The sequence below is a fragment of the Pogoniulus pusillus genome, chromosome 43 (assembly GCF_015220805.1).
Source record: "Pogoniulus pusillus isolate bPogPus1 chromosome 43, bPogPus1.pri, whole genome shotgun sequence".
NCBI classification, from domain to species: Eukaryota; Metazoa; Chordata; class Aves; order Piciformes; family Lybiidae; genus Pogoniulus; species Pogoniulus pusillus.
Window position 1 is genome coordinate 695,650 of NC_087306.1, and position 24,764 is coordinate 720,413.

The following is a 24,764-nucleotide window of genomic DNA, read 5'->3' on the forward strand; positions in this document are numbered from 1 at the left end:
CCTGACTCATTGCAGCGATTTTGCCCATCTCGAAGGTTAAGTGACCACTTCCACCGCTGCCAAGCCGTGCCCCGCCCCGGGCAGCTGCAGCACCAAAGTCACACTCATTTGCCGGTATTTTATCCAAAATTTATTGACAGCGCCGCGGGGAGGCCGCAGGGGCAGCGCCAGAGTCGCATCCGCGGGCAGCCCTGTAAGCAGCCCTGCTGGGTCGCACGGCGCGGCTCGGGGGGGGCAGCCCCTGCTCGGGCCTGCAGTCACAGCCATCCCCACTCCCTAATGCTGCTTTCGCCTGAAGGAGCAACCTGAGAAGGGAGAGAACAGAATCCGGGCGGTCAGGGGCGGCCGCGGCCCCGCACTGCCTCCCTGCCGCCGCTTCCGCCTCTCCAGCCCAAGCCCAGCCGCTTTAGCTCTGCCTTGCCCAGCCTCGTTCCCAACCCGCCCATAACCCAGGGGCTTTTCGACTTCCAGACCACGGAATTCGCATCTGCACCATCTCGGGTTCCCAGACCGCTCCCGGAGCTCCCCGAGGAATAACGGGCCCCATAAGCCGTCCCCCAGCTGCCCGTCCCGGGTCCGCTACATACCTTCTGTCAGCCTCGCCTTGCCCCCCGTGGGCTGACACAGCACGGTCGAGCAGCCCACGCACAACACGACGGTCTGAGCGTGGCTGAACACCGTCGTGATCTTGTAACAACCTATGGGCAAAGCGGAGAGCACTGAGGAGGGGCGGGAGGGACCCCGGGACTCGCTGCGCTCCCCCCGCCTCTTGCCAGGACCGGCCCAGGGCCCTACCCGGGCATTTGACGTCCATGAAGTAGGAGTTGGGGCTCTGCACCAGCCGCTTCTTCTTGTGCTTCTTCTTCTCCTCCTCGGGGGAAGGGTGCAGCAAATCCTTCGCCAGCTGCGGGGATAAAAGCGCGGTCAGGACCCAGCTCCTCGCCCGCCATCTTGAGGGCCCCCGCCGGAGATGGCGGCAATTACGGCCCAGCCAGGCTGTCAACCGGACTCGCCCACGCCTGCCCCCCTTCTCCCAACCCTCCTCCCCGCCGTGACGCGGCGCTGGGCCTCGGTGGGCTCCGGGATCGGCGGGACGGGACCCAGGGTGAAGGCCGCACTCACGGGCATGCTGGCGCTGAGGCAGACGCGACCGAAAAGGGGCCCGAGCGGAAGCAGGCGCAGCTATATCCGCTGCGGGGTTTCCCGCACGGGCGGAAGTGAGGTTCTGCTGCCTGGCGCCGCCGTCGTGGGGGGGCGGCCATGTTGGTAAGGTCGCGCCTTGGGGGGGGTGCTGTGCTTGGGCAGGCGGCCATGTTGGTGAGGTCGCGCCGCCGCCGTGGGCTGGGCGCCGGCGGTGAGATGCTCGCGGGGAACCGTGACGTGACTGATCCCATGGCGGCGGGGCCGGGCTCACAGCGAGTCCCCGCCCGTAGTGGGGGCGGTCCGAAGCCGGGACCGGGGCCGGGCCGGGCCGGGTCCCGGTGGCGGCGGAGGGGCCATGGCCAAGGCCTACGACCACCTCTTCAAGCTGCTGCTGATCGGGGACAGCGGCGTGGGCAAGACCTGCCTCATCATCCGCTTCGCCGAAGACAACTTCACCAGCACCTACATCTCTACCATCGGTGCGTGAGCAGCACTCCCGGGGACTCCCCCTTCCCGGGACCCTCCACCGGGAGCCCCGACCCCGGGAGCGGAGCCTCCCCTCTGCACTCCTCCCCTCGGGCCCCCACCGAGGTGGTCGGACCAGAAGTGAGGCGGCAAGGACGGCTCCCATCGCTCGCCACCCTTCTTTTCCCTGCCTGCCATCCCGGCAGGACGGCGGGAGAACGGGGACGACGCTGGGAGCGACACCGAGGACGTGGCTGCACCGCGGGGCAGCTCCGTGCCTCGTCCTGCCCGGTGACCGGCGGGGCTGAGCGACTTGCAGGGCCGTGGCACGGTCATACCGCGGCACGGCTCGGTGCTCGTCCTGCCCCACCGCCGCCACGGACCGGGACCCCGGCGCTTACCGTCCCGGCCTCCTGCTCCTGAGTTTGCACCGCGCTGCCGAAGCCATTTCCTGCGCCCGGAGCAGCCGCCCCAGGCCAGAAGCTCCAGCACGGACATGCTACTTGGCAGCTGGGCCGGGGACCAGGCTGAGCCCCACCATCATCTTTCTGTCCGGGGGTCCAGCCTCCGGGGACTACCCCCCACGATCATGAACCCCGTTTGGGGCTCCTGCTCCCTCCAGCCTTTCCTCCTCCTCCACTTCAGTCTGTTGAAACAGGGTCGAGCAGAAAAGGAGGTGCAGAGATGAAGGGGTTTTGGGGGGTTTCTGCCCACCTTCAGGGCTGGTTGACGTGATGGGGGGGTCTGGCAGCTCCATCCAGCTCCTCTGCCCCCAGCAGCCAATTCTGGGTGATGCCATCCAGCAGGAATGCCATGGCTAGCCAGCTTGGGGACCCCAGCGACCCCCTCCCACCAACTGCAGCCAGTGCCAGGCCTGGACTTTGCTCCCCCTCCCCTTTCCCGGGATGCCAGATGGTTACTGGGAAGCTGGAGTCTGCGTCTGGGAGTGGAGCAGTTTATGGCATCCCTTCCCTGTGCGAGTGCAGCCTCAGCGTCCCCATCCATGCCTCCTTCCTTCCCAGGGATCGACTTCAAAATCCGGACAGTGGACATCGATGGGAAGAAAATCAAGCTGCAGGTCTGGTGAGTAGAGGGGGGGTTGGGGGGAATTGGAGACCCCCCCTCCCACATTTCATGCTAAACCACCCTCACCCCATTTGCTCTGTCTCCCTACAGGGACACAGCAGGACAAGAGCGCTTCAAAACCATCACCACAGCCTATTACCGTGGAGCTGTGGTACGGCAGGGGAGTGACAGCAGCACCTCAAAGGGCTGGGGCAGGTCTGGGGGGGAGTCTGAGGACAAGACACACCCCCAAGGTGGGGCAGAGGGTCCCTGCTCTGCTGACCTCAATGTCCTTGCAGGGCATCATCCTGGTGTACGACATCACTGATGCAAAATCCTTTGAGAATATCCAAAACTGGATGAAGAGCATCAAGGAGGTGAGCGGGCAGGGGGCTGGGGGAGCCATGGAAGAGCATCCAAGAGGTGAGCAAGCAGGGCCATGGGGGTCCTGGGTTGGGTCGTGCCCCTTCTCCCTTGCCTGCAGAACGCCTCAGCAGGGGTCGAGCGTCTCCTGATCGGCAACAAGTGTGACATGGAGAGCAAGCGCAAAGTGCAGCGCGAGGAGGCAGAGAAGGTAGGGGGGAGCACGATGTGGTGGGGGACACTGGGCCTTAGGCCTCCCTCTTCTGGCACCCAGATAAAAGGTTGGGGGTCCCTTTGTCCCTGCAGCTGGCAAAGGAGCATGGAATCCGCTTCTTTGAGACCAGTGCCAAGTCCAGCGTGAACGTGGAGGAGGTGAGGGGGGCCCAGATGCGGGGGGGCTGTCCCCATTGCCACGGAGACTCCTCTCCCTGTGGTGGGAGGGGTCCCCAGCCCTGGGAGGGGTCACTGCTGACTGTCACCCTCGCTCCTCAGGCCTTCAGCATGCTGGCACGGGACATCCTGCAGAAATCCTCCCGGAAAGCAGTACGTGGGGCGGGGGTGGGGGCACCCCCTTGCTCCCGCCCCCTCGACCCACTCCCTTCCCTTTTCCAGGCCTCCAGCGGCAGCAGGCCCCTGCTAGAGCCCGGCCCCGCGAGGAAGGCCGGGGGCAAATGCTCCCTGGCATAGAGCCACTGGACTGCCCCCGCCGCCACCGCTTCCCCTGCCTGCCCCGGTGCAGCGCGGGCGCCTCTCTGGGGGTTGGGGAACCGACACGACGAGTTCGCAGGGGTCGCCGAGACTGGCTGGGGGGTGGTAACAGGGCTGACACCCCCCCCGCCCAGTCCACATCTTGTGCCATAAAGCCCAGCTTGTGCCTTGCCCTGCCTCCGGTGTCTGTGTTGGGGACGCGAGGGGCTGGGCGGGGAACGCGGAGGGACGGGGCCGGAGGGGCGGCAGCGAGGACGAGGGGCGAGGGGCGAGCGGCCGAGGCGCGCCCGCGCGGGTCACTGCGAAGCCACGCCCCGGCACGAGCCACGCCCCGGCACGAGCCACGCCCTCTGGCGGCCCAGCGCCGAGGCCCCGCCCCTGCACGGCACTCTGCCGCTCGCGGCTCTTCCCAGCGGCCCCCGCGCCTCAAGATGGCGGCGCCGCCGCAGACGCAGTGCCGGACCCGGTAGCTCCGCCGCGTCCATGGGGCCCCAGAGCCTCCCCGGGCCGCGCTGTTGCGTCTTCTGCGCCGTCCTGGGCGCTCTGGTCTGTGGGCTGCGGTGAGCTGCCAGTTCAGGGTGAAGCCGGGCCTGGAAGCGGGAAGGTCGTGGCCCGGCGGCACCGGCGCTCAGCCCTCACGGCGACTCTGCTCTCTCCGCAGGCCGGCGGCGGCGATGGCGGTGAATGACGAGCAGCGGTCGGGTGAGTGCAGGTCTGAGCTCTGCGGGGCGCGGACAGTCGGAGACCGCTGAGCTCCCGACCGGACTCGGTGTGTCGCCGGCTGGGCCCTCAGCCGTCGTTCTTGTCCCGCAGCGAGCCCGGTGGCGGCCGCGCAGTGCTGGCGGGTGGAGGATTTCGTGGTGGTGCAGGAGTGCGCCCGCTGTTCCAGCTTCCAGACGGTGAGGCCAGGCCGCACCGTGCTCAGCCCGGGGCCGGCTGGTCCGGGCCCGGGGTGCGGATGCTGCCCCCACGCAGCCTCTGACTGGCCCCTTTGGGTTGTAGAAGTCCATGGCGGAGTGCAGGCCCACGGGGTTCGTGGAGAAGGTCACCTGTGCCACCTCCAAGAAGGACGACTTCAAAAGGTGGGGGCAGGCAAACAGGAGAAGGGCTGGGCCGGGGGGTGGGGCCACTCCCGGGCCGGTCGCTGACTCCCTCTGTGGGCGTAGGTGCCGCTCGGCGGTGATGGAAGCCCGCATCTTCTGGCGGTTCGTGGGCACCATGATGTGTGTGGCTGCCCTGTTCGCCGTGCTGGTGGTGTGCCGCCAGCGGGTGCTGGACAGGAAGGCGCTAGAGAAGGTTCGCAAACAGCTCGAGTCCATTTAGCAGGGCGCTGCAGCCTGGGCCCTGCCCACCTGCCACTGCCAGACCAGCAGCAGAACGGGGGTGCCTGTGACAGGCCCTGCCTTGCTCCGTGGTCACAGGACTGTGCCAGCAGCTGCCCTGGATGCCACCGGGGTGTGCTGTGGGCTGGCTGAGGGGTGCCCTGCTGGGGACACTTGGGGAGTGTGATGTGTAATAAACCCTGGTGGTTGTCACCAGAGCAGTGCTGGCATTTGTGCCCAGGAGAGTAGAAGTGACATGGTTATGCTGCCAGCCTCACACTCTCTTGGAGTTTTGGGAGGGTCCTTGGCCTTCACAACACCACCACAGGCAGCACCAGCCCTCTGATACGTCTTGGGGTGCAAACCAGGCTTGGGTTTATTCACTGAAGGGCCACATCTGGCACTCCCTGCCTGGGCTGGGCTAAGCTGAGTGTCCCCCCACTGCTTCCTCATCCTGGGGAGTTGCTTGTCACATCTCGTCCCCATGTCTCTGGTTTGCTGTTCCCATTTCCCCTGGGGTGGCCTGGTCTGAAGAGTTGGTGCCCAGCTCCCTGCCGGGAAGGAGCCTCCCATCCCTCTGCACCTTCCCAGCTTCATTCTCCACGGCAGCTGCAGGTCCTGGCTCCTCCATCCACAGCCACCCTGGCACAGGGAACTGGGATTCTCCAGCTGGTCCCAGCAGCTCCCCCTGGGTCAAGATGTGCCTGGAAATCACTGTGGGAACAGGGAACACTGAGCTGGGCAGTGCTGGGGTGGGGGAAACTGCAGCCAGTGACCCCCAGGATGCCCACAGCTGCTGTTACCTCCAGTGGGCTGCTCTCCAGCCTGGCTGCCCTGCAGCTGCCAGTGGAAGGGGCTGTAGCTGGGGAAGAGGATGAGTCCCAAGGATAGGAGCAGGATCTGCCAGGGAGGGACAGGGGTTGAGTATCCCTGAGTGCTGCCAGTAGCTGGGGGGACACTGGTGGGTGCATCATGATGCTTGTGCCAGTGCCACCGTACCAGGGCACAGGTGCTGGTCTGGGCAGCCTTGTTGGAGGTCTGCTTGATCAGTGCCTGCAGCTGCCTCAGCAGGGACCTGCAGGACAAAGGGTGACAGCTGCTTGTGCTGTGTCACTTCCTCCCTGGCACTGTGCCCCATCCTGGCACCATGCCACACTCACCCGTTGAGCTTCTCCAGCTCCTGGATTCTGTTCCGGAGTTCCTGATTCTGGGCCGAGCATGCAGCCACCCTGCCCAGGCAGACACGGGGATTAGTGAGGGGCCGTGGCTGGTGACCTGGGTGATGTGCCAGCTCGTGGTGCCACCATCACCCACCTATTCTCCAGCCCGTCCAGATACTCCTTCTTCCTGCGCCGGCTGTCCTGGGCTGACCGCTTGTTCCGGATCTTCCTCCTCACCTTCTTCAGGATCCGCTCCTCAGCCTGAGGAGAGGGGTCCAAGAGTGACCTCTGCCCCGTGGCACCCCCATCCGTCCTTCCAGTACCCTTCAACCCACCTGGGTGAGGGGCAGGGCACCGGGCAGCGTCACTCCCTCCTGTGCTAGCAGCCGCTTCTCCTCCTCCGTCAGGCGAAGCTGATGCAGTGGAACACGTGGGGACGTGGAGAAGGCTGAAGGGACTCCCCGTGGGGCTGGGGCTGTCTCGTGGTGTGTGGGGCACACGGTGGGGGGGCATCGGGGACTCACTGTGGGGCTGGGGCCCGGCAGGGGCAGCTCATTGATGATGCAGGAGCTGGGGAGCAGTGCAGGGCACAGCCAGTCCTCTGCTGGGGAGGGGAAGAGGAGTCCTCGTCCTGCCCGATCATGCCGCACCCCGACTCCGGGCGGCCGCTCAGCTCCTGCCCGGCACCGGCAGGATCCGACCCTGCTCCCTCCCCGCCCCGGGACGAGCCTAGCATTGCCTCCAGGCCCCGCTGACCCAGTTGAATGGAGACGACGCCGCCGTTCAGGGGGGCGCTGAGGTCGCAAACCACCTCGTAGAGGGGGACGGGCGTGGAGTCCTCGGGGCGCTTGGCGTCCGGGGACGGGAGGTTGTGGCCCCCGAGGCCGCAGACCTCATCGGGGTTCGCCACCAGTTGCAGCAACTCCTCGGCTTTGCTGTCCTGGGGACACAGAGGGACTGAGTGGGAACAAGGGGGTCGGCCCCCGCCCCCACAGTCACTCAGGAGCGTCCCCACTGCTCTGCTCCCCCTCGCGTCACCGACTCACGGCATCCTCCGGGAGCCGCCAGCCCCGGAAGGGGGGGCTGGGGAAGCTGCTGCCCGCGGAGAGCTCGTCCTGCGGCTCCGGGAGTTCCGGGGCCTCCGGCTCCATCGCCCAGGCTGAGGGATGAGCTGGGGGAAGCAGCACCCCGCGCTGCGTGCCCAGGGACCCTCCGGACCCGGTGTTGTCTGTCGGTGCTGCTTCCGGCAGATCCCAGCAGAGGGCCGCGGGCCCGTCTGCCCGCTCCGTGCCCCGGCGCAGCGGGGACGGGATGTAGCTCCCCCCTTCTTGACACTCCTCGGGCTGTCCCGGCCGCCGCTTTGCTCCCCGGTTGCGCAGCCGCCTTCGCCCGCTGCCGGGGCCGCGCACCAGGATCTCCGGTATCCTGGGCAAACCCAGCCAAGTCCCGCCCCCGCAGCCTGGCACCGGCCTCCTCGCCCCCGGAGTGGCTCGGGGCCTTCCCGCTTCTAGCGAGGACCGGGAACTGTGTGTAGAGGGGAGGACACAACGCGTCCGGCCGAGATACCAGGGATAGCCGGGCCGGGGGGGGCGGTTGCCCCAGTACCGTGTCCCGGAGGCACCGGGGAGCAGCAGCTAGCGGGGCCGCATGGGAACCGGGCCCCCGGGACTGATCCGGTTCGCTGCAGCCGAGGGAGCTCCAGATCCATTAACGGGACCCGTGGGTAAAGAGGGAATTTCGTCGGGGGGGGAGGGGGGGGGGGAGGGGGAGCCGACACGCCCCGGCGGAGCCGAACATGGGACAGCGGCACTGCGCCCGCGTGCCTCGCCTCCTATTGGCTGCGGGTTGCGTCACTCAGCGGGACCGTCGGAGCTTTCTGCGTCGCTATTGGCTGCGGTGTGCTGTGACTGCTCCCCCCGGCCGCAGCGCCGCGACGCGGACACCGCGGAGAGAGCGGTGAGTGAGGGGCGGCGGGACATCGGGGCGGATACGGGCACCAGGAACTGGGACGGGGACCGAGATGGGGACTTGGAACCGGGATCAGAGACCGGGATGGGGAGTCCGTCCTGGTCCCCAGTCCCGGTCCCAGATCCCCGATCTTTGATCCCGGTCCTGGAGACGGTCCACTGCCGTTACCGCAGCACTACCCCGGGCCATCCCCCACTCCGGGGATCTCCGTGCCGCCGTACTGCCGGCACTGCCGGCCCCGGGCCGGGGGAAATCCATGCCGGGGCCGGAGGGAGTCTGCGTGCGTGAGTCACTGGGGCCGGGAGACGGCACCGGCCGCTCTGACGGTCCCGTCCCGCCGCAGCTCCGGCTCGTCCCGGGGATGCAAAACTCGATCGAGGCGACAGCGGCGGCTCGGAGCTTCTCTCGTGGTCGATGTTGAAGGTCCCGCATAGGAATCCGAGCGGGATGGCGGCAGCCGGCGCCGGGACCGTGATGGAGGAGCTGGCCTGGAGCCCCGGGGTGGCCTTGCGCCCCCCGCCCGGGCTGGAGGCCAAACTGGGCTCCCTGGTGCTGCTGCTGCTGCTGCCCCTCGCCTGCGGCCTCGCCCCGCTCTGCTGCTTCCGACAGCCCCCCAGCTCTGCCGGTACTGTAACCGCGGGGAACAGGAGGTCTAGGGGGGGACGGGGAAAGAACCCCGTGGGTTCAGTGGGTTTTGGGGGCCAGGGGCTGTCGGGGTTGTCCCGGGGAGTCGGAGGAGTCCGGGGGTCTCGAGGGGCACCGGGTGTCAGGGACATGCTGGTGATTTTGAGGGGATTCTGGGGAGTTTTGGGTGTCACAGAAGTTTGGGGGGTACAGAGGGGTCTGGGGGATCTGGGTCTAGAGGGTCCATGTTGAGTCCCAGGGCAACTGGGAGTGTCCAGGATGTCCCACAGAGCCTGAGAGGGGTCTCAGGGGTCTGGGAGTCCTGGGGTTACCTGGGCTGTCCTGGGGAGCCCAGAGTGGGTGTCTGGGGATCTCAGGGATCCGAAGAATCCTGAGGATAGGCTGGGGACAGGGGTGTCACCCAGGGTCTAGGAGGTCATGGGGTGCCAGGCTGTGGTGGAGGTCTCAGCAGGGGTCTCAGACGCCCTCTCTCCTGCCTCGCAGACCCCCGTGGCCCAGTGCTCAGCCTGGTGAGCTGCTTCGCAGGTGGTGTCTTCCTGGGCACCTGCCTGCTCGACCTCCTGCCCGACTACCTGGACAGCATCAACGCAGCGCTGGAGGGGCTGCGTGTCACGGTGAGCACCCAGGACCCCTCCCCAGTGTCCTGCCCCCACTGGGGACATTGCCCAGGGAGACTCCCAACTCAGCCCTGCAGATGTGTCTGTCACCAGGATTGGAGTCAGCAGCTCTGACTGGGTGGGCAGGGGGGCCGAGGGGGCAAGATGGGGGGAGACTGAGGGGGGCAGGATTGGGACAAGGACAGCAGGGGAGAGGCGGTGAGAATGTGAGTATGGGGAGAGGATGATGGGGGCAGAACAGTGTGGATGGGATGGAAAGGAGGAAGATGAAGGCACGGGATGATGGGGAGTGGGGGGACAGTAGGGACAGGATACCAGGGAAAAGAACATCAGGGACATGGAACAAACCATGGGGGGGTGACAGCAGGGAAGGAGCTGGTGGAGCAGCCAGGAGGGGATAGTGGGGAAGAAGACAGCAGGAATGGGATGGTGTGAGGGAGGAGAGTGGGGATGGAATGGTGAGGATGGGATGAGCAGATAAGAGCAGTGGGAATGGGGTACCAAGGATGGGACAATGAGGATGGGGACAGAGGGGATATGACTGTGGGGATGGAACTGGCAAGGCTGAGCACCCAGGAGGGGACAATGGGGCTAGGCCAGCTGGGAGGTCTCTCGTGTCCCACCGTGACTCATGGAAAGATCCTCCCCATGGCTTCCTGACAGACTCCATGTCCAGCTTCCTTCCCCAGCGCAGGCAGGGCAGGGTGCAAGCAGTCCCTGACACCCCCGTTTCTTCTCCCCGGCACAGCTGCAGTTCCCCTTGGCCGAGTTCATCCTGGCCATGGGCTTCTTCCTGGTGCTGGTGCTGGAACAGGTCGCGCTGGCGCAGCGAGAGCCTCCAGTCCTGTCAGAGGAGACCCGAGCCCTGCTGCCCACCACCGGCTCCATCCAGACCCCACCACCACAACCTGCTGCCGTCACCAGTGCCCGGGGGGCCATCAGGGCAGGGTTACTGGTGCTGGCCTTGGCTCTCCACTCTGTCCTGGAGGGGCTGGCACTGGGGCTGCAGGAGGCTGAGGGGGCTGTGCTGAGGGTCTGCCTGGCCCTGCTGCTCCACAAGTGTGCTGTGGCCTTCAGCCTGGCCTTGAAGCTGCTGCGGGGCCGCCTGCGCCCACCCGCCGTGGCTGCCTGCCTGGTCCTCTTCTCCATGATGTCCCCTTTGGGCGTTGGGCTGGGGACGGTGGTGGCAGCGGGCGCGGGGCCGCGGCAGAGGCTGTGCCGTGGGGTGCTGGAGGGATTGGCAGCTGGGACCTTCCTCTACATCACTTTCTTGGAGATTTTGCCCCAGGAACTGGGGGTGCCCCAGCATCGTGTCCCCAAAGTCATCCTACTTCTTGCCGGCTTTGCCCTCGTCACTGCCATCCTCTTCATCAAGATCTGAGATGCTGCCTACCTGGGGAGCATCCCTCTGCCCCCCCATCTCTGTGCCAAAGTTGCCAAAGCACCGCTTCAGGGGCTGTTCCTGCCCACCCTGTGCACCCCAGGGCTGGCTGGGGGCAGTCTGCCTACTGGGAGCCCCTACGCCAGTGAGGCTCAGTGCCGCACCCCATGTCCCCACCTGCACGGGAGGAATGGTGCTGTCCCCCACCATGGGACCCCAGAGTATGTGTGTGTGGGGGGGGTGAGCAATTTCCCCCACACACACTGCATGCCCACAAGTGCTCTTACAGTGTAGATAGGTGCCCCAGGGTGCACAGCCCTGGTCCCCACCCCGGACCCCCCACACGTGGAGAGGGGTGGTGGATGAAGCAAATAAAGGACTGGACCTGACGGTGCTGCCTGTGCTGGGCTTGGGGGACAGGGAACAACACTGAGAGGGCTGGGAGGAGGCAAGGGACACAATACTGGGGACAGGCATAGTAACGTGGGAGAGGAGGGGGCACCATACTGAGGGGCAATGACAGTGCTTGGGGAAGGGTCACAGTGTCGCCCCCTCCCCCAGCCTGCATCTGCTGTTGGGGGGGGTTTGTCCACCTCTCCACCCCCTCGGTTGTAGGGCGTAAGACGGGAGGGAGGAGCTCGCTGTTCCCAGCCACGGCTTGGGTAACCTCGTTTTAACTGCCCCCCAGCTGTATCACTACCGAGCACTGAGGCCGCGTCCTGCGGCCCTCCCACCGCTGGGACCCCTTGATCTAGGGGTGTGCATCCTACCCCCTACAGGCTCCCCCCTCTCGGGCTGCCTTCCTGGGGTCCCCTGCCCTCCCCCAACTCCACCGCGCCCTGCTCCGCCCCTCTCGCGGCAGCACCGCCCCTGCCCCGCCCGCCGCAGGCGCGGCCCTGCGTGGTGCATGCCGGGAGTTGTAGTCGGTCCCGCCCAGCGCACGGCGGGAGACGCCCCCTGGTGGTGTCGATAGAGAAGCCGAAGACTCCATTTCCCTAGAGCCCCTGCGGCTGTGCCGCGGAGGGTGCTGGGACATGTAGTCCGCTTGCCGCTCGTGTTCAGGGCAGCTCCCCCTTTGCGGACTCCCTTTCCCAGCCTGCACCGCGCGACGGCGGCAGCGGCAGCGGCCGGAGCGGCCCGAGCAGGGAAGATGGCGGCGGCGGCGGGTGCGGGGGCCGGGCCGGGGCCCGGGCCCGGTGCGGGTTCCTCGGCCGGTGCCGGCGCTTCGAACCCGCGGAAGTTTAGCGAGAAAATCGCGTTGCAGAAACAGCGGCAGGCGGAGGAGACGGCAGCCTTCGAGGAGGTGATGATGGAGATCTGCTCCACCCGGGTGAGCAGCGACGCCGCGGCCTCCCCCCCGCCGGATGCGCCACGGGCCCGGGGATGCGGGAGATGTGAGGGAGGGTCGGCGCCTGCAGGGGGTTTGGAGGCAGTGAGAGAGGCTGGGGGCTGTGAGGGGGTCGGGGGCTACTTGAGGAGGTGGAGGGTGCGGAGGGACCGGAGGCTGTGAGCGGCCAGAGGGTCGTGAGGATGCAGGGAGGTCCTGAGAGGCCAGGAGGGTCGTGGGGGTCCTGGAGGGGCTGAGGGCTGTGCGGATCCGGAAGGGTCCTTAGGATCAAGAGGGGGCTGGGGGCTGCGATGAGAATCCAGGGAGGGCTGCGGGCCGAAGGAGGCTGCAGGCTGGCTGGGAGCTCTGCGAGTGGGCTCCAGGGCTGCAAGGGTCGCGCAAGGGACTCGAGCTTCAAGGAGGCTTGAGGGAATGCAGAGGGAGGAGCAGTTATCGAGGGCAACAGGACTGCAGGGTGGGAGCGAGGGTCAGCAGGCACAGCAAGGAGTTGGGAGGCTCAGGCAGGTTCCCAAAGGGGCTGGGAGGGTTTCTGGGGGTGCAAAGGAGATGGATCTGGATGTAGCCTCACCCCATGGAATACTGGGGCTGCAGAGAGGTTTAGAGAAGGCTTCCCCCAGGAAATGCTCCTCCAGCTGCCCACCTGCACCTCACTTCTTCCTCAGGGTTTATTTGGGTTTCTTTGGTCTGTGTTTTTTTGGTCAGGGCTTTCACGTGGCTGACTCTGGCTCCTGGGTCCTGCTGTCCTTCTCCACTCCCAGGTGGAGGAGCAGCTGCCTGGCACCGGAGTGTTTGGGCTCTCACTGCCTCTTACCGTGGGAGTGAGGAGGAGATGCCCAGGCCCACAGCTCTGGAATGGGCTCCTATTGTGCCACAGCTCCATGTCACCCCTGCCAGGTGATGCTCCACCAGCCCGGGGGCCTGCAGGGTCGTCCCTGAGCATTGAGGAGGGTTGAATTGGACTCTCCCCCCCATCAACAGGCTCCTATGGGAAGCAGCATCCCTGGAGATGGTTGAATTTAGCTTGGCTGGAGCCTCAGAGCCTGAGTGGGCAAAGCTACCACTCTTGGCAGCTTCTGGGCAAGAGTGGCAGGAGGGCTGCTTGGGCAGGGGGAGGACAGTGGGGCAGGGAGGCTGGGCATGCTGCCCCGTATGCCTAGGAGCTTGCTGGGCAGAGGGAGTTGTGAGGGGGCACTGGGTTGCAGTTTGTGTTCGCTCAGTGTTGGCCTGCGGGACTCCAGCTGGGCCCCTGCAGTGCTTTGCCAAGCCTAGGGCTTGGCCAGATTGCAGCTTGGCAGGGTGGGCTGTGCCAAGCGTGGCAATGGGGCTCTGCAGTGCTGTGGGTCCGGCAGCCAGCACCGGCCCTGCCTGCTGCAGGAAGGCTGAGTGAGGGGAGGGGAGTTGGGGCAGCAGGGGACACAGTGAGGCTCTGCCAGGTGACAGAGGCTTGAGGGTCACCCTCAGCTCCCTGGGGAGGGGCTCTGGACAATGGCCAGAAGTGACAGGGCGAGGACTGGTGGCTTCAGGCTGAAAGAAGATGGACCTAGACTGGGCATTAGAAAGAAATCCTTCCCTGTGAGTGGGTGAGGCACTGGGACAGGTTGTCTGGAGAAACTGTGGACACTCCAAGCCTGGAAGTGTTCCAGGCCAGGCTGGATGACGCCTTGAGCAACCTGTCCAGTGGATCTGTCGCTGCCTCCGATAGCCCCTTCCGACCCAAGCTGTTCTGTGGAGTGCAGGAGAGGGCAGCAGGACCCATCACGGGGTGCTGAGTGGAAGAAGCCTGCTGGCACCCTGGATCTGGTGAGGCAGCAGTGACCTCGCAGCCGCAGTCTGCCTCATGGCCTCTCCTGGTGCTGGCACAGGGGATGACAGAGAGAAGCCCCTGGTGACCCCGAGGGAGCGTGGTGGGGCCAGCCGTGGTCCCCGTGGGCAGGGCTGGCAGCCGGGACGGCTGCGGGGAGCTACTCATCCCCGTGTGGCTCGGAGCGGAGCCTCCTGCCTGTTTGCACAGCAAACAGCAGGTTAATGAGCAGCAGTGCGGCGGTGTCCTCCCTGCTCCCTGCCCCGGGACGCTGCCTCCGGGAGGCTCTTCCCTGCACACAGCATTGGCAGCCCCAGGAGCTGGTGCCAAGGTGGGTCCCAGCCGCGGGTGTCACCGCAGTCTGTGCCTACGGACACGGAGCCGGCACTGGCTGTCACCCCAGCAGCTCATGTTGGCCTTTCCTGTCTCAGCAGCCGGGGGGCTGCTGCCCAGCTCCGGGGCCCCTGGCTCCCCGGCGGGACTGTGTCAGCTCCTGTCAGGCTCCACTCGGTGTTTCCATCAGGGTTTTCCTGGCAGGTTTGTTGCTTGCGCCGCTCTGGCAGGGACCCTGCTGGGAGAGCTGAGCAGGATCCCAAGACCTTAAGCCCTGAACTCCTCGCACTAATGCTGCGGTGCTGCTGCGGCCAGCTGCTCCCTGCAGCTCCCTGCAGCTGCCTGCAGCTCCCTGCTCGGGTTTGTTAACTTGTTTTCATTTTTTTCTTCTTTTCTGCTTCCCCTGGAGCTGGATTTTGCTGGTCTTAAGCTCGGGAATTTGCAGGTTTGCTGCCTGCAGCCTGTGTCCGAGATGCTTTTTGTGCTTCGTCTCCTCTGTCCCCTGCGTTTGTCCAGCACTGATGAGTGCTGGTACCTGAGGCTGCTTGGGGACCCCTGGGGACCCTCCGGGCTTTGATTGCCCTGGATCCACCTTGATTTGTGTGTACTTGGCCTTGGCTTTGTGGGTTGGTATCAGGGAAAGCCTTCCCTGGTGGGATGCTTGAGCCAGGTGATGGTACAACTCCTTGTGCTGGAGAGGATGATGAGAGTCAGGACTGATGAAGGCCTGGGGTGGTGAGGTCGTTGCCTCTTCCTGGAGTGTGAGCAGCACTGGTGAGGCCTGCTCCTGGGGGTCATATCCGTGCTCTGCTCTTGGGGTCAAACCCCTGCCTTGCTCCTGGGGTCAAACTCCTGCTCTGCTCCTGGAGGGCAGAGCCCTGCCCAGCTTGGCTGTGGGTCAGGAGGGAGCTCCTGGGGCTGCCTTCGTGCTGGGGCTGCCCTGGGACCTGACTTTCCTCTGCTGGGAGTTTTCCTGCCTGCAGTTATCTCCTGCCTGCGGTTTGCCCTCGGCCTTGGGCAGCACTGGGCTGCCGAGCTGAGCTGTTCTGAGCCATGCTGAGCTGTGCCATGCCAGGCAGGGAGCCTTTCATGCTTGCCCCACAGAGCCATCTCAGGGGGGCACAGAAGGCTTCAGCAGTTTTGGAGAGATGCAGCCTCAGCTCAGCCTCTGCTCCAGGGATGTGCCACAGTCTGTGGTAGAGGAGTGACTGCTGAATCCTTCCTGCCTTGCAGCACCCACCAAGGGAGGAAAGTCCCTTGTGGGGCCTCCTCTGCACTTGGTGGCTTCAGAGCAGGGAGATGGCAGCGCCTCGAGCCCCATGTGGGGCCTGAGGCTGTCAGGGTTGGATGTGCCTCACCTCAGCGGCTCTCTGGCACATCTGAGGGGCTTGGTACCATATGTGGGGCACGTTTGAGGCTTGGCTGCAGGAGGGCAGGGGTGAGGATACTGCAGCAGGATGTGATGGGGAGGTGTTGGGGCACACCACAGTACCTTGGGGTGCCCCTGGCCTCCCCTGACCTGCTTCCTCTCCCCCGGCCCCAGCTGCAGGCACAGAAGCTGAGGCTGGCTCACAGCCGGGGGCCCTACTACAGTGGCTCTCTGCCCAACGTCAACCAGATCGGCAGCGGCGTCTCCGACTTCCAGGTGAGCAGCACCCACCCTCTACCCTGGGGGGACAGGGGAGGCCTGGGGGCTGTCACCCTCAGGGCCGTGTCGGGGGGCATCAAGTGCTGTGTCAGGTGTGGGAGAGGAGGAGAAAGAGCCCTGGCATGGGCTGCCGCTGGGACAGGAGCGCAGGAGGGGCTGATCTCTGAGCCTACCGCCTGGCCCTGCTCTTGGGGGGGCGCTGCTCTGGGCCGGGGCTGGGTTGACTTTGCTGTCTCCCCCGGCAGGGCCCCCTGCACTCGCCGCTGGACTCGGCACGCAGCACTCGGCACCACGGCCTGGTGGAGAGGGTGCAGAGGGACCCGCGCCGGATGGTGTCCCCTTTACGCCGCTACATGCGCCAGATATCCTTGCAGCGGGCAGCGGCGGGCAGGCAGCAGTGGGCAGCAGCGGGAAGTGGCGGGCAGCAGCGGGAAGTGGCGGGCAGCAGCAGGCAGCAGTGGGCAGCAGCAGGCAGCATGCCCTGCTTCCAGCACTCCAGTGAATCCTTTTCAGGACTACGGAGAACCCCAGCATGGGGGGAGTGGGAAGGCGCTCCTGGGAATCATCTTCCCCAAGCCCTCTGCTCCAGCCCCCTCAGCACCTTTCCAGCCTCCACTGGACTCTCTCCAGTAGCTCTCTGCAACTGGGGAACCCAGCAGACCCTTGGGGCCTTGGCCACCTTGCTGGCCCCTTGGCACTGCTGGCCCCCAGCACTCCCAGGTCCTTCTCCGTGGAGCTGCTCCCCAGCAGGTCCCTGCCCTGTCCTGCTGCCAGGATTGTTCCTCCCCAGGAGCGGGACCTTCCACTTGCCTTGCTTGAACCTCAGGAGGTTCCCCTCCCCATCTGCAGCCTGGCCACGCCTGGCTGAATGGCAGCACAGCCTGACGGGGCCCCAGCCCAGGGTCATCACTAGCAGGCAGGGGCCCAGGAGGTGTCTGCACAGCCCCAGCTCAGCCCTGGCTCTTGCTGGCCCTTAACGAGTCTCACATCGACAGCTCTCCCTACGGACCCACCTACCTGTCACCTCCACCCGAGCACAGCTGGAGGAGGTAAAGCCACCAGACTGTCCTGGCTGGGCTCCTGCTGCCTCCTCTGCCTATGGGCTCGATGCAGCCCAGGCTGTGACCTGTGCCAAGAAGCACTACGGGCAGACTGGCAAGGGCCCAGCGCCGCCAAGTTCCTTGCAGCCTCAGCCCTGCTGAGAGCCTTTACACAGCTTCCCCCAGCACTCTGCAGGGAGGAACTGGACTGGGAAACACTGAGAGATTTGGGATGAGGCTGGCAGATGTCCCCTAGTTTGCTTTTTGGGTGCTGCCTACACTGTTGGGATTTTTCCAGATTCCTTGTGGCTGCCTGGGCTGGCATAAGGAGCAGGGCCCCTGCCTGAGGAGAACCATGGGGCAGCCAAGCCCCCGCCAGCTCCAGCCCCTGGCCCCGAGGGCAGGCGAGGACAGGGCTGCCTGGCCAAGAACCCCAGCGTGCCCCAGGCTTGCCCTGAGTGTGCCCTGAGCACTGGCTCCAGCTCACAGATGCTGGTGAGCCACAGCTCGGAGCCGCTCAGGTCACTCAAGGCTCCTCGGCTTTGTTTGCCAGGCTGCCCTTGCTCAGCAGGCCTCCTGCCCCTGCCACTCTCCCAGGGACACTGCCCATGCCTCATGCCCAGCTCAGACGCCATGAAGTCTCTTGTGTCCCTTCTCCCCAGCCTTGGTTGGAGGCTGCTGTTGTGTCTTGCACTTTGTCCCCCGCCGGGAGCCTCGGTGCCAGCCCAGAGCACTGCTGCTGTGGCCTTGTCCCCACACACATCTCGTCCCTGGGGCCTCTCTGCCACTCTCTCGACATCCCAGGGCAGAGCTGTGATTTCTCACTCCAAAAGGAGAGGTTGTGTCACATGCCCTCACCATTCACAGTGGGCACAGCTGCCCTCCCGCAGCCCCTCAGGCTCTGAGCTGGTCCCGAGAGCCTCTCACCGAGTCCCACTGCACATTCCTTCTTTCAGGCTCAGGAGGGCTTTAATCCTTCTTCCAAAGAGCTGCCTAGCTTGGCTCTGCCTCTGCAGTGCCAAAAAGATGTCCCACAGGACACCCCCAGATTCTCCACTGGCAGCCCTCCCTTCCTTGAGGCAGTGCCCCTCTGTGCCCTCTATCCCTTGCCCCGCAGTTGAGCTCTGCTGTTTCTCCTTCCTCAGGACCATGCCCTGGGGGAACTTCCCCATGGAGAAGGGACATTTGTTCCGGCTGCCCTCGGCCCTCAACAGGTAAAGGAGGTTTTGATTCTATTTTCTCCCTCTCATTGTCCCTAAACCTGGCTCCAGCCCTTCCCCAGCACCTCCAGGGTTCCTCAGGCCTGCCCTGCCTCGGTGCCGAAGTGGGACGAGGCCCTGGCTCCACCTGGTACCAAGGCTGTTTGGTCTCACCCCAGCATGGCACAAGGAGCAGGAGCCAGCACGGCACCAGGGGATCAGATCAGCCCTCAGGAGCCTGTCGAGGTGATAGAGCAGCAGGCAGCTGACCTTGCCAGCCTGAGAGAGCTGTGGCTTTGGAGTGGTGCCCTTCCCTGGGCTGGGCACAGTGGAGAGCTGCCCCTGGCAGCCCCAGAGAGCAGTGGCTCTGACAGTGTGCCTTTGGAGTTGTCCTGTTCTCAGGCCCAGGCACAGCAGGGTCTCAGCAGGGCAAGCCGGGGCTCAGGGCTGGCTCCTTGCTGGTGCTGCCGGCAGCAGCTCCTACTCCATCTCCCTGGGCTGTGCCACAGGCGTGTGCCCATTGCTCCCTGCCTGGGCCCCCCGCGGGAGGGGGCTGCGTCCCATGGGGACAGGGGAGGAGGGAAGCAGCTTCCTGCCTCCCAGCTGCGCCGCAGCTGAACAATGTCCCCCTTGTGCGGTCCCAGGACGCGTCCTTAGCTCCAGCAGCCTCTTCCCAGCTCCTCCGCATCTCCACTTCAGCCCCGCTAATTGGGGACACAATGGGTGGAGCATCTCTGGCTCCTCTGCCACAGGGGCCCCTCGGAGAGCATATTTCACCCTATGCCAGGGCTGCCAAGGGCTAATGAGGGCTCCGAGGCCTTTGCAGCGCTGGCAAATAGGGCTGGGGTGAGCCCCTGCATGTCAGAAGGGTGGACAGGGAACCCCACTAGGGGAGGGGAAGGCAGACTGGGACGGGGTTCCTGCAGAGCCCCATGGCCTCTGCCTGTGGGAGAGAGGTTTCTGTCCCTACTCCTCAGCAAACCCCCACCCCAGCTCTCCCCCTGCTCCTCCTTGCTCTCTCTTCTTGCCTCCTGCCCTGGCCCTGCTTGCCAGGCTGGAGCGCCAGGGCTGGCACCGCAGGCGGCTGTGGGTGGTGGGGGGGTGCGGGTCGGGCTCAGCGCTGCCTGACCACGCCTTGGCTTCCCCCGCAGAACAAACTCGGACTCAGCCCTGCACACCAGCGTCATGAACCCCACCCCCCAGGATGCCTACCTGGGCCCCACACAGGGCGTCTCAGGCCCTGGCCGCCGCAGCGGTGAGTGTGTCCCCCACCCTGCCCCGGGATCCCCACAGCCCTTCCAGCCCCCAGTACACGCTGAGGGGGAGCCTCATCCCTCTGCATGCAGCAGCCCCCACCCCGCACTGGCTGCTGTCCCCTGTGTCCTGCTGCTGACTGCTGCTCTCCTGCAGGTTTCCTGGATGGGGATGTGGACAACAAAGGTGAGAGCCTGCCCCTGGCTGGCACGGGTCCATGTCCCCCCACAGAGATTTGGGGCAGCAAGTGGGATATGGGAGCCCCAGGCTGGGGGGGTCTTTAATGCCCCACTCGTGAACAGTAGGTGAGGGTGGGCTGTGTCACTCCCCCCACCCTGACCCTCTGCCCCCCTCCTTGCCAGTGTTTCCTTTCCAAGTGCCTCCCATTGAAGAGACTTTCGATGACAGCAAACACTCTCTGAAGCCCTGGGACACCAAGAAGGTAGGTATATAGGGCAGGGGGTGAGGAGGTCACTGCTGTACCCCCCTGTGCTGTGACACAGGCCTGGCTCAGCCTCCTTCCTGCCCCCAGACCAGCACTGCCCCAGTGCAGGGTGCAGTGTCCTGGCCCCACTTCACTGCTCTTTGCTTTCACAGCTCTCCTCTTCCTCCGCCCGTCCACGCTCCTGTGAAGTCCCTGGGATCCAGTAAGTGCAAGGCTGATGGAATGGGTTGGGTTGGAAGGGACCTCAGACATCAGCCAGCTCCAGCCCCCTGCTGTAGGCAGGGACCCCTCCCACCAGCCCAGGCTGCTCAAGGCCTCATCCAGCCTGGCCTTGAACACCTCCAGGGAGGGGCTATCACAGCCTCCCTGGGCAGCCTGCTCCAGCACATGGATGGCTGTGGAAAAGGGGCTGGGGGAGGGCTGAGCTGCTTGGCGGGGGGGCGATGCTGGAAGAGGCTGCAGCGTTCCCACACCAAGCTTTGGCTCTTTCTCTCTTTTTCCTCTCCCAGCGTATTTCCATCCCCAGACCAGCCTGCCAACATCCCTCTCATGCCCTCGGCCCTGAACACTGGTGGCTCCCTTCCTGACCTCACCAACCTGCACTTCCCCTCCCCGCTGCCCACACCCCTCGACCCGGACGAAACCTCTTACCCCAGTCTGAGTGGGGGCAACAGCACCAGCAACCTGGCCAACACCATGACCCACCTGGGCATCAGTGGTGGCATGGGCCTGGGCCCCAGCTATGACTCGCCAGGTGAGGGCTGGCACTGACCCAGTGGCACTGGAGCCACCGAGACAGGAGCAGGAGAGGGCTCTGAGGCAGGGAGCTGCCTCAGTTGGTGCTCAGGGGAGCTGGGGGAGATGAGAGGAGACTCCCCCCTAGCCCGCATCCTGCAGCTGCCTGTGGCTCAGATTGGTCTCTCCAGGAGATCCCAGTCTGGGGTCAGGGAGAGCTGTCGGGGTGCAGTGCCATCGAGGATCCGCACCCCTGCCTGGGCACCCCCTGAGTGCCACTCCCGGGGTCTGTGTGTTCCTGTCTCTGTCTCCATCGTTTTGGCCACCTCTGTCACTTTCATCCCGTCTGGGGCAGCTGGGGAGCACCAGCCTGGCCCGCCCCGGGGCGTGGGGGGCTGGGTGGGTAACAGCTGTTTCTTGTTTTTTGTCCCCACAGGACTTACCTCACCTATGCAGAGCTCCCTGAGTAACCCTTCCCTGCAGTCCTCGCTTAGCAACCCCAACCTGCAGGCCTCCTTGCGCAGCCCCTCCCTCCAGTCCTCCCTCAGCAACCCCTCGCTCCAGTCCTCCCAGAGCAGTTCCTCCATCCCTTCCTCACTCTCCAACCAGTCCCTGCCTTCCTCTCTCTCGTCCTCGCTCAGCAACCCCTCCCTGCCCACGTCCCCCCGCAGCCAGCCCATCCAGTCCTCCCCCAGCAACCCCAGCCTGCCCTCCGGCTTGAGCGGCTCCTCCTACCCCCCCATGGTGCAGGCCTCCATAACCACCTCGCCCCGCCGACGGGTCCCGCTCAGCCCCCTCACCCTCCCAATGGGTGGCGACTCCAGAAGGCAGCACCCCAAACAGTTCTCACCAACAATGTCACCCACATTGTCCTCCATCACCCAGGTATGCATGGCTCCATCGCCGGCCCTGCGCCGTGCCTGCCTCCGCCTCCTGCTCCCCCTCTGCTCTCGTCTCGTTTCCATCTTCATCTCAGCCATATGCCAGGGAAGCCCCCGAACCCCTTTCCCCACCCTCAGCATGGTCGGGGGTGGGGGGCACAGGCACATGGCATGGGGATCCCTCCCACCCCTCGGGGGGTGCTGGGTGCAGGGGTTCAATGCCAGGGATGAAATTTGGGGTCTCCTCAACCTGCTGCTGGTGCTGGGGGTGCACCAGGGAGGGTCTGGCAGGGACTGGGGCACTGACCGGAGAGGCCAGGTCCTGCGGGGTGCCAAGGTGGGTGCAAGCTAACAGCCTCCCCCCTGCCCTGTCTCGGCTCTCTCTGCAGGGGGTACCCCTGGACACCAGCAAGCTGCCAGCCGACCAGCGGCTCCCACCCTACTCCTACGGCCAGCCTGGGCTGCTGCTGCCAGCCCAGCAGGGCCAGAAAGCCCTGCACCAGTCTCCGCCTCAGCCACCACTGCCCTCTGCCCCGCCAGCGAGGCTCCCGGCGCCCCTGGTGCCACCGAGCACCGCCCCGCAGCGCCCCTATGCCCACCACTACCAGCAGCAGCCGCATGACCCCTCCCTGCAGCAGCAGCTGGCACAGCAGCCCCTGGGCGACTTCAGCCTGGGCAGTGTGAGTGACCCCAGGGTGGGGGGCAGGGTGGGACACAGCAGGGATCCAACACCCCAGAACCAGGAGAGGGGGCAGTGGCCAGAAACTGCACAGAGAAAAAGGACCAGGGAGAAAGGGAGGGTTGGTGACACTTGCTGGAGATGTGCCAGGGAGTGCCCAGGTGGCCAAGAAGGCCACCAGCAGCCTGACCTGGATGCGCCACAGCAGGAGCAGGGTAGGGATTGTACTTCTTGGACTGGGTACTGGGGAGGGCACAGCTGGAATCCTAGTCAGGGTTGGATCTTCACTCCCAGAAGGACACTGAGGAGCGGGAGCAGGGCCAGAGAAGGGCATCAAAGCTCAGGAAAGGTCTGAAGAAGAGGGCTGGGGAGGAGCAGCTGGGGGAGCTCGAGGTGGTGAGGCTGGAGCAGAGGAGGCTGAGGGGAGACCTCCTGGGTCTTTACAGCTCCCTGAAAGGTGAATGGAGTCAGGTGGGGTTGGGCTCTGCTGCCAAGGAGCAAGGGACAGGACAAGATGAAATGGTCTCAGTATGCCCCAGGACAGCTTCAGGTTGGCCATGAGGAACAATTTCTGCCCCTTGGGGCTTGTCCAAGCCTGGCACAAGCTGCTCAGGGCAGTGCTGGAGTCCCCATCCCTGGAAGGGTTTGCACGCCCTGGAGCTGTGGTGCTGAGGGCCATGGGTTGGCAGTGCCCTGGCAGGGCTGGGCGAGGGCTGGAGTCAGAGCTCTCTTCTGACCAAAACAATTCCCTGATTCGATGATGCTCATCCCCATAACTTTTCTCTCCCCACAGTTTGACCAGTTTGGGATGGGGGAGAGCCCCACTGGCAACAGCAGCAGCTTCCCTGAGGAGCTGGCACCCCTGAGCTACCCCCAGCCCGAGGGCAGCTACGACCCCCACGTCCTGAACCGGCAAAACCTCAGCAACTGCGGCCGCCACGGCCCCATCCCCAACATCATTCTGACAGGTGGGCAAGCCTGGGGGCACCAGAGGCAGGACAGCACCGGGGGTGGGAGGGCACCACCCTGAGAGCAGATCTTGTGAGGTTGTGCAGCCTGGAGAGGAGGAGGCTGAGGGGAGACTTCGTTGCCCTCTGCAACTGCCTGGGAGGAGGCTGGAGACAAGGTGGGGGTTGGGCTCTGCTGCCAAGGAGCAAGGGGCAGGACAAAAGGAGATGGCCTCAGGCTGCTCCAGGGCAGGTTCAGGTTGGCCATGAAGAACAATTTGTGCCCTGCAGGAGTGGTCAGGGACTGGAACAGGCTGCCCGGAGTGGGTGGGGTCCTCACCCCGGAGGCGTTCACAGAAAGCCTGCGACTGTGGCACCTGTGGGCATAGTTTGGTGCGCACGGTGGTGTTGGCTTACTACTTGGACTCCGTGGCCTCGGAAGGCTCTTTCAACCCAAGCAGCTCCGAGGCTTTGCCGTTCTCACCCCTTCTTTGCCCTCCCCCGCAGGAGACTCCCCTCCCGGTATCTCCAAGGAGATCGCCACGGCGCTCGCCGGCGTTCCGGGCTTCGAGGTGGAGGCGGCGAGCCTGGGGCTGGAGGAGGAGCTGCGCATCGAGCCGCTGACGCTGGACGGCCTGAACATGCTGAGCGACCCCTACGCGCTGCTCACCGACCCTGCCGTCGAGGACTCCTTCCGCACCGACCGCCTCCAGTGAGGGGCCCGCACTTGGCAACGGAGGGGCTGCGCCGCCGGCACCCCCTCGCACTCGTGGACTCTCATCTGCCCCACCCCGGCTCTCCCTCCCCCCGCCTTCCCCAGCCTCTCCGCCCCGCTTTGTCACTTTTCTTCCAGTCAGACGGTGGGGGCCTCCCGGAGGGTGAGGCCGGGGGATGCTGGAGCCGGTGGGAATTTGGGGGGGGCACACCCAGACATGAGCCAGGAGCTCTTGAACCACCTCCCCACTTCCCAAACCCTGGCGGAGAGGGGGCTCCCACCCCCAGGGGTGACTGTACATAGCCCTGTAGGTAGAGACCCCCTGGGGGGTGCAGGGGAGGGCCTGCTTCTGTTTCTATTTCTGGGGCTAATCACCATGTTTAAGGAGAAATCCTGCTCCCCCCCTCCAGTTGCACCCCGTATGTACCCCCCCAGCCCTCCAAACCACACCCAGCTGCTGGGGACCCCGTGGGCCGTGTAGAAAGCACTTGTAACTTTGCCCCCCCTGCTCTCTCCCCAAAGCCCTCCAAAGGGGAGCGTGGGGGCCCTGTCCGCAGGCGGGGGGGGACCTGGGGCCCCAGGACCTGCGCTCCTCCCCCCCCCTCAGAGTGATTTATTATTATTATTATTTTTTAAAATATATTCTATGTTAATTAAATGCTCCTGTGATGTTGGCTGGCTGATTTAAGGGGGGGCACCCGTGGGAGGTTTTGGGGGGCTACAGTGGAGCAGTCCTGCTGCTCCAGGCCCATTTTAGTCGCAGGTCCATTATGGGGGGGATGTCAGTGGAGTCCCTTCAGTCGCTGGGGTTGGGAAATGGTGGCCATAGGGAGTTTGGGGGGGTCCTTGAGGCTTACGAGGGTGCTGGGAGGGGTCAGCTGAGGGTGTTGGAGCAATCTTGG

General features: G+C 65.2%; 6 protein-coding genes across 12 annotated transcripts; 4 read left to right on the plus strand and 2 right to left on the minus strand.

The window, feature by feature from the left end:
* Positions 1 to 107: 107 nt before the first annotated feature.
* RPS27 (ribosomal protein S27) lies at positions 108 to 1,224 on the minus strand. 2 transcript variants are annotated; one of them, XM_064175893.1, is made up of 4 exons: positions 1,123 to 1,224; positions 796 to 904; positions 588 to 698; positions 108 to 305 (listed from the first exon to the last, which is right to left on the minus strand). In XM_064175893.1, exons 1-4 carry the CDS (start codon positions 1,126 to 1,128, stop codon positions 277 to 279), a joined length of 255 nt encoding a protein of 84 aa, XP_064031963.1. In that variant the 5' UTR covers positions 1,129 to 1,224; the 3' UTR covers positions 108 to 276. The 2 variants fall into 2 exon arrangements, with proteins under 2 accessions (XP_064031963.1, XP_064031964.1); XM_064175894.1 differs by lacking the exon at positions 1,123 to 1,224 and adding an exon at positions 1,039 to 1,118.
* Positions 1,225 to 1,421: 197 nt separating this feature from the next.
* RAB13 (RAB13, member RAS oncogene family) lies at positions 1,422 to 3,915 on the plus strand. The gene is made up of 8 exons (XM_064175891.1): positions 1,422 to 1,622; positions 2,631 to 2,691; positions 2,785 to 2,845; positions 2,973 to 3,050; positions 3,158 to 3,247; positions 3,343 to 3,408; positions 3,529 to 3,579; positions 3,649 to 3,915. The coding sequence occupies exons 1-8, from the start codon at positions 1,499 to 1,501 to the stop codon at positions 3,721 to 3,723; spliced, it is 606 nt and encodes a 201-aa protein (XP_064031961.1). The 5' UTR covers positions 1,422 to 1,498; the 3' UTR covers positions 3,724 to 3,915.
* A 209-nt stretch (positions 3,916 to 4,124) lies between these two features.
* On the plus strand, positions 4,125 to 5,067 carry JTB (jumping translocation breakpoint). Its single transcript, XM_064175892.1, has 5 exons — positions 4,125 to 4,304; positions 4,406 to 4,446; positions 4,558 to 4,643; positions 4,747 to 4,826; positions 4,911 to 5,067. The coding sequence occupies exons 1-5, from the start codon at positions 4,228 to 4,230 to the stop codon at positions 5,065 to 5,067; spliced, it is 441 nt and encodes a 146-aa protein (XP_064031962.1). The 5' UTR covers positions 4,125 to 4,227.
* Positions 5,068 to 5,140: 73 nt separating this feature from the next.
* CREB3L4 (cAMP responsive element binding protein 3 like 4) lies at positions 5,141 to 7,934 on the minus strand. 5 transcript variants are annotated; one of them, XM_064175884.1, is made up of 8 exons: positions 7,273 to 7,934; positions 6,983 to 7,166; positions 6,751 to 6,830; positions 6,562 to 6,639; positions 6,381 to 6,487; positions 6,227 to 6,295; positions 5,870 to 6,141; positions 5,141 to 5,798 (listed from the first exon to the last, which is right to left on the minus strand). In XM_064175884.1, exons 1-8 carry the CDS (start codon positions 7,375 to 7,377, stop codon positions 5,536 to 5,538), a joined length of 1,158 nt encoding a protein of 385 aa, XP_064031954.1. In that variant the 5' UTR covers positions 7,378 to 7,934; the 3' UTR covers positions 5,141 to 5,535. The 5 variants fall into 5 exon arrangements, with proteins under 5 accessions (XP_064031954.1, XP_064031955.1, XP_064031953.1 ...); XM_064175885.1 differs by having other exon boundaries at positions 5,141 to 5,780; positions 5,870 to 5,966; positions 6,066 to 6,141; positions 6,562 to 6,830; XM_064175883.1 differs by having other exon boundaries at positions 5,870 to 5,966; positions 6,066 to 6,141; positions 6,562 to 6,830.
* A 101-nt stretch (positions 7,935 to 8,035) lies between these two features.
* On the plus strand, positions 8,036 to 11,226 carry SLC39A1 (solute carrier family 39 member 1). 2 transcript variants are annotated; one of them, XM_064175888.1, is made up of 4 exons: positions 8,036 to 8,182; positions 8,538 to 8,819; positions 9,323 to 9,453; positions 10,205 to 11,226. In XM_064175888.1, the coding sequence occupies exons 2-4, from the start codon at positions 8,609 to 8,611 to the stop codon at positions 10,835 to 10,837; spliced, it is 975 nt and encodes a 324-aa protein (XP_064031958.1). In that variant the 5' UTR covers positions 8,036 to 8,182; positions 8,538 to 8,608; the 3' UTR covers positions 10,838 to 11,226. The 2 variants fall into 2 exon arrangements, with proteins under 2 accessions (XP_064031958.1, XP_064031957.1); XM_064175887.1 differs by lacking the exon at positions 8,036 to 8,182 and having other exon boundaries at positions 8,191 to 8,819.
* A 731-nt stretch (positions 11,227 to 11,957) lies between these two features.
* On the plus strand, positions 11,958 to 24,520 carry CRTC2 (CREB regulated transcription coactivator 2). Its single transcript, XM_064176171.1, has 14 exons — positions 11,958 to 12,167; positions 15,863 to 15,964; positions 16,213 to 16,329; positions 16,955 to 17,016; positions 18,153 to 18,221; positions 19,358 to 19,461; positions 19,617 to 19,646; positions 19,823 to 19,902; positions 20,058 to 20,107; positions 20,415 to 20,659; positions 21,077 to 21,525; positions 21,911 to 22,201; positions 22,994 to 23,168; positions 23,655 to 24,520. The coding sequence occupies exons 1-14, from the start codon at positions 11,988 to 11,990 to the stop codon at positions 23,861 to 23,863; spliced, it is 2,163 nt and encodes a 720-aa protein (XP_064032241.1). The 5' UTR covers positions 11,958 to 11,987; the 3' UTR covers positions 23,864 to 24,520.
* Positions 24,521 to 24,764: the final 244 nt, after the last annotated feature.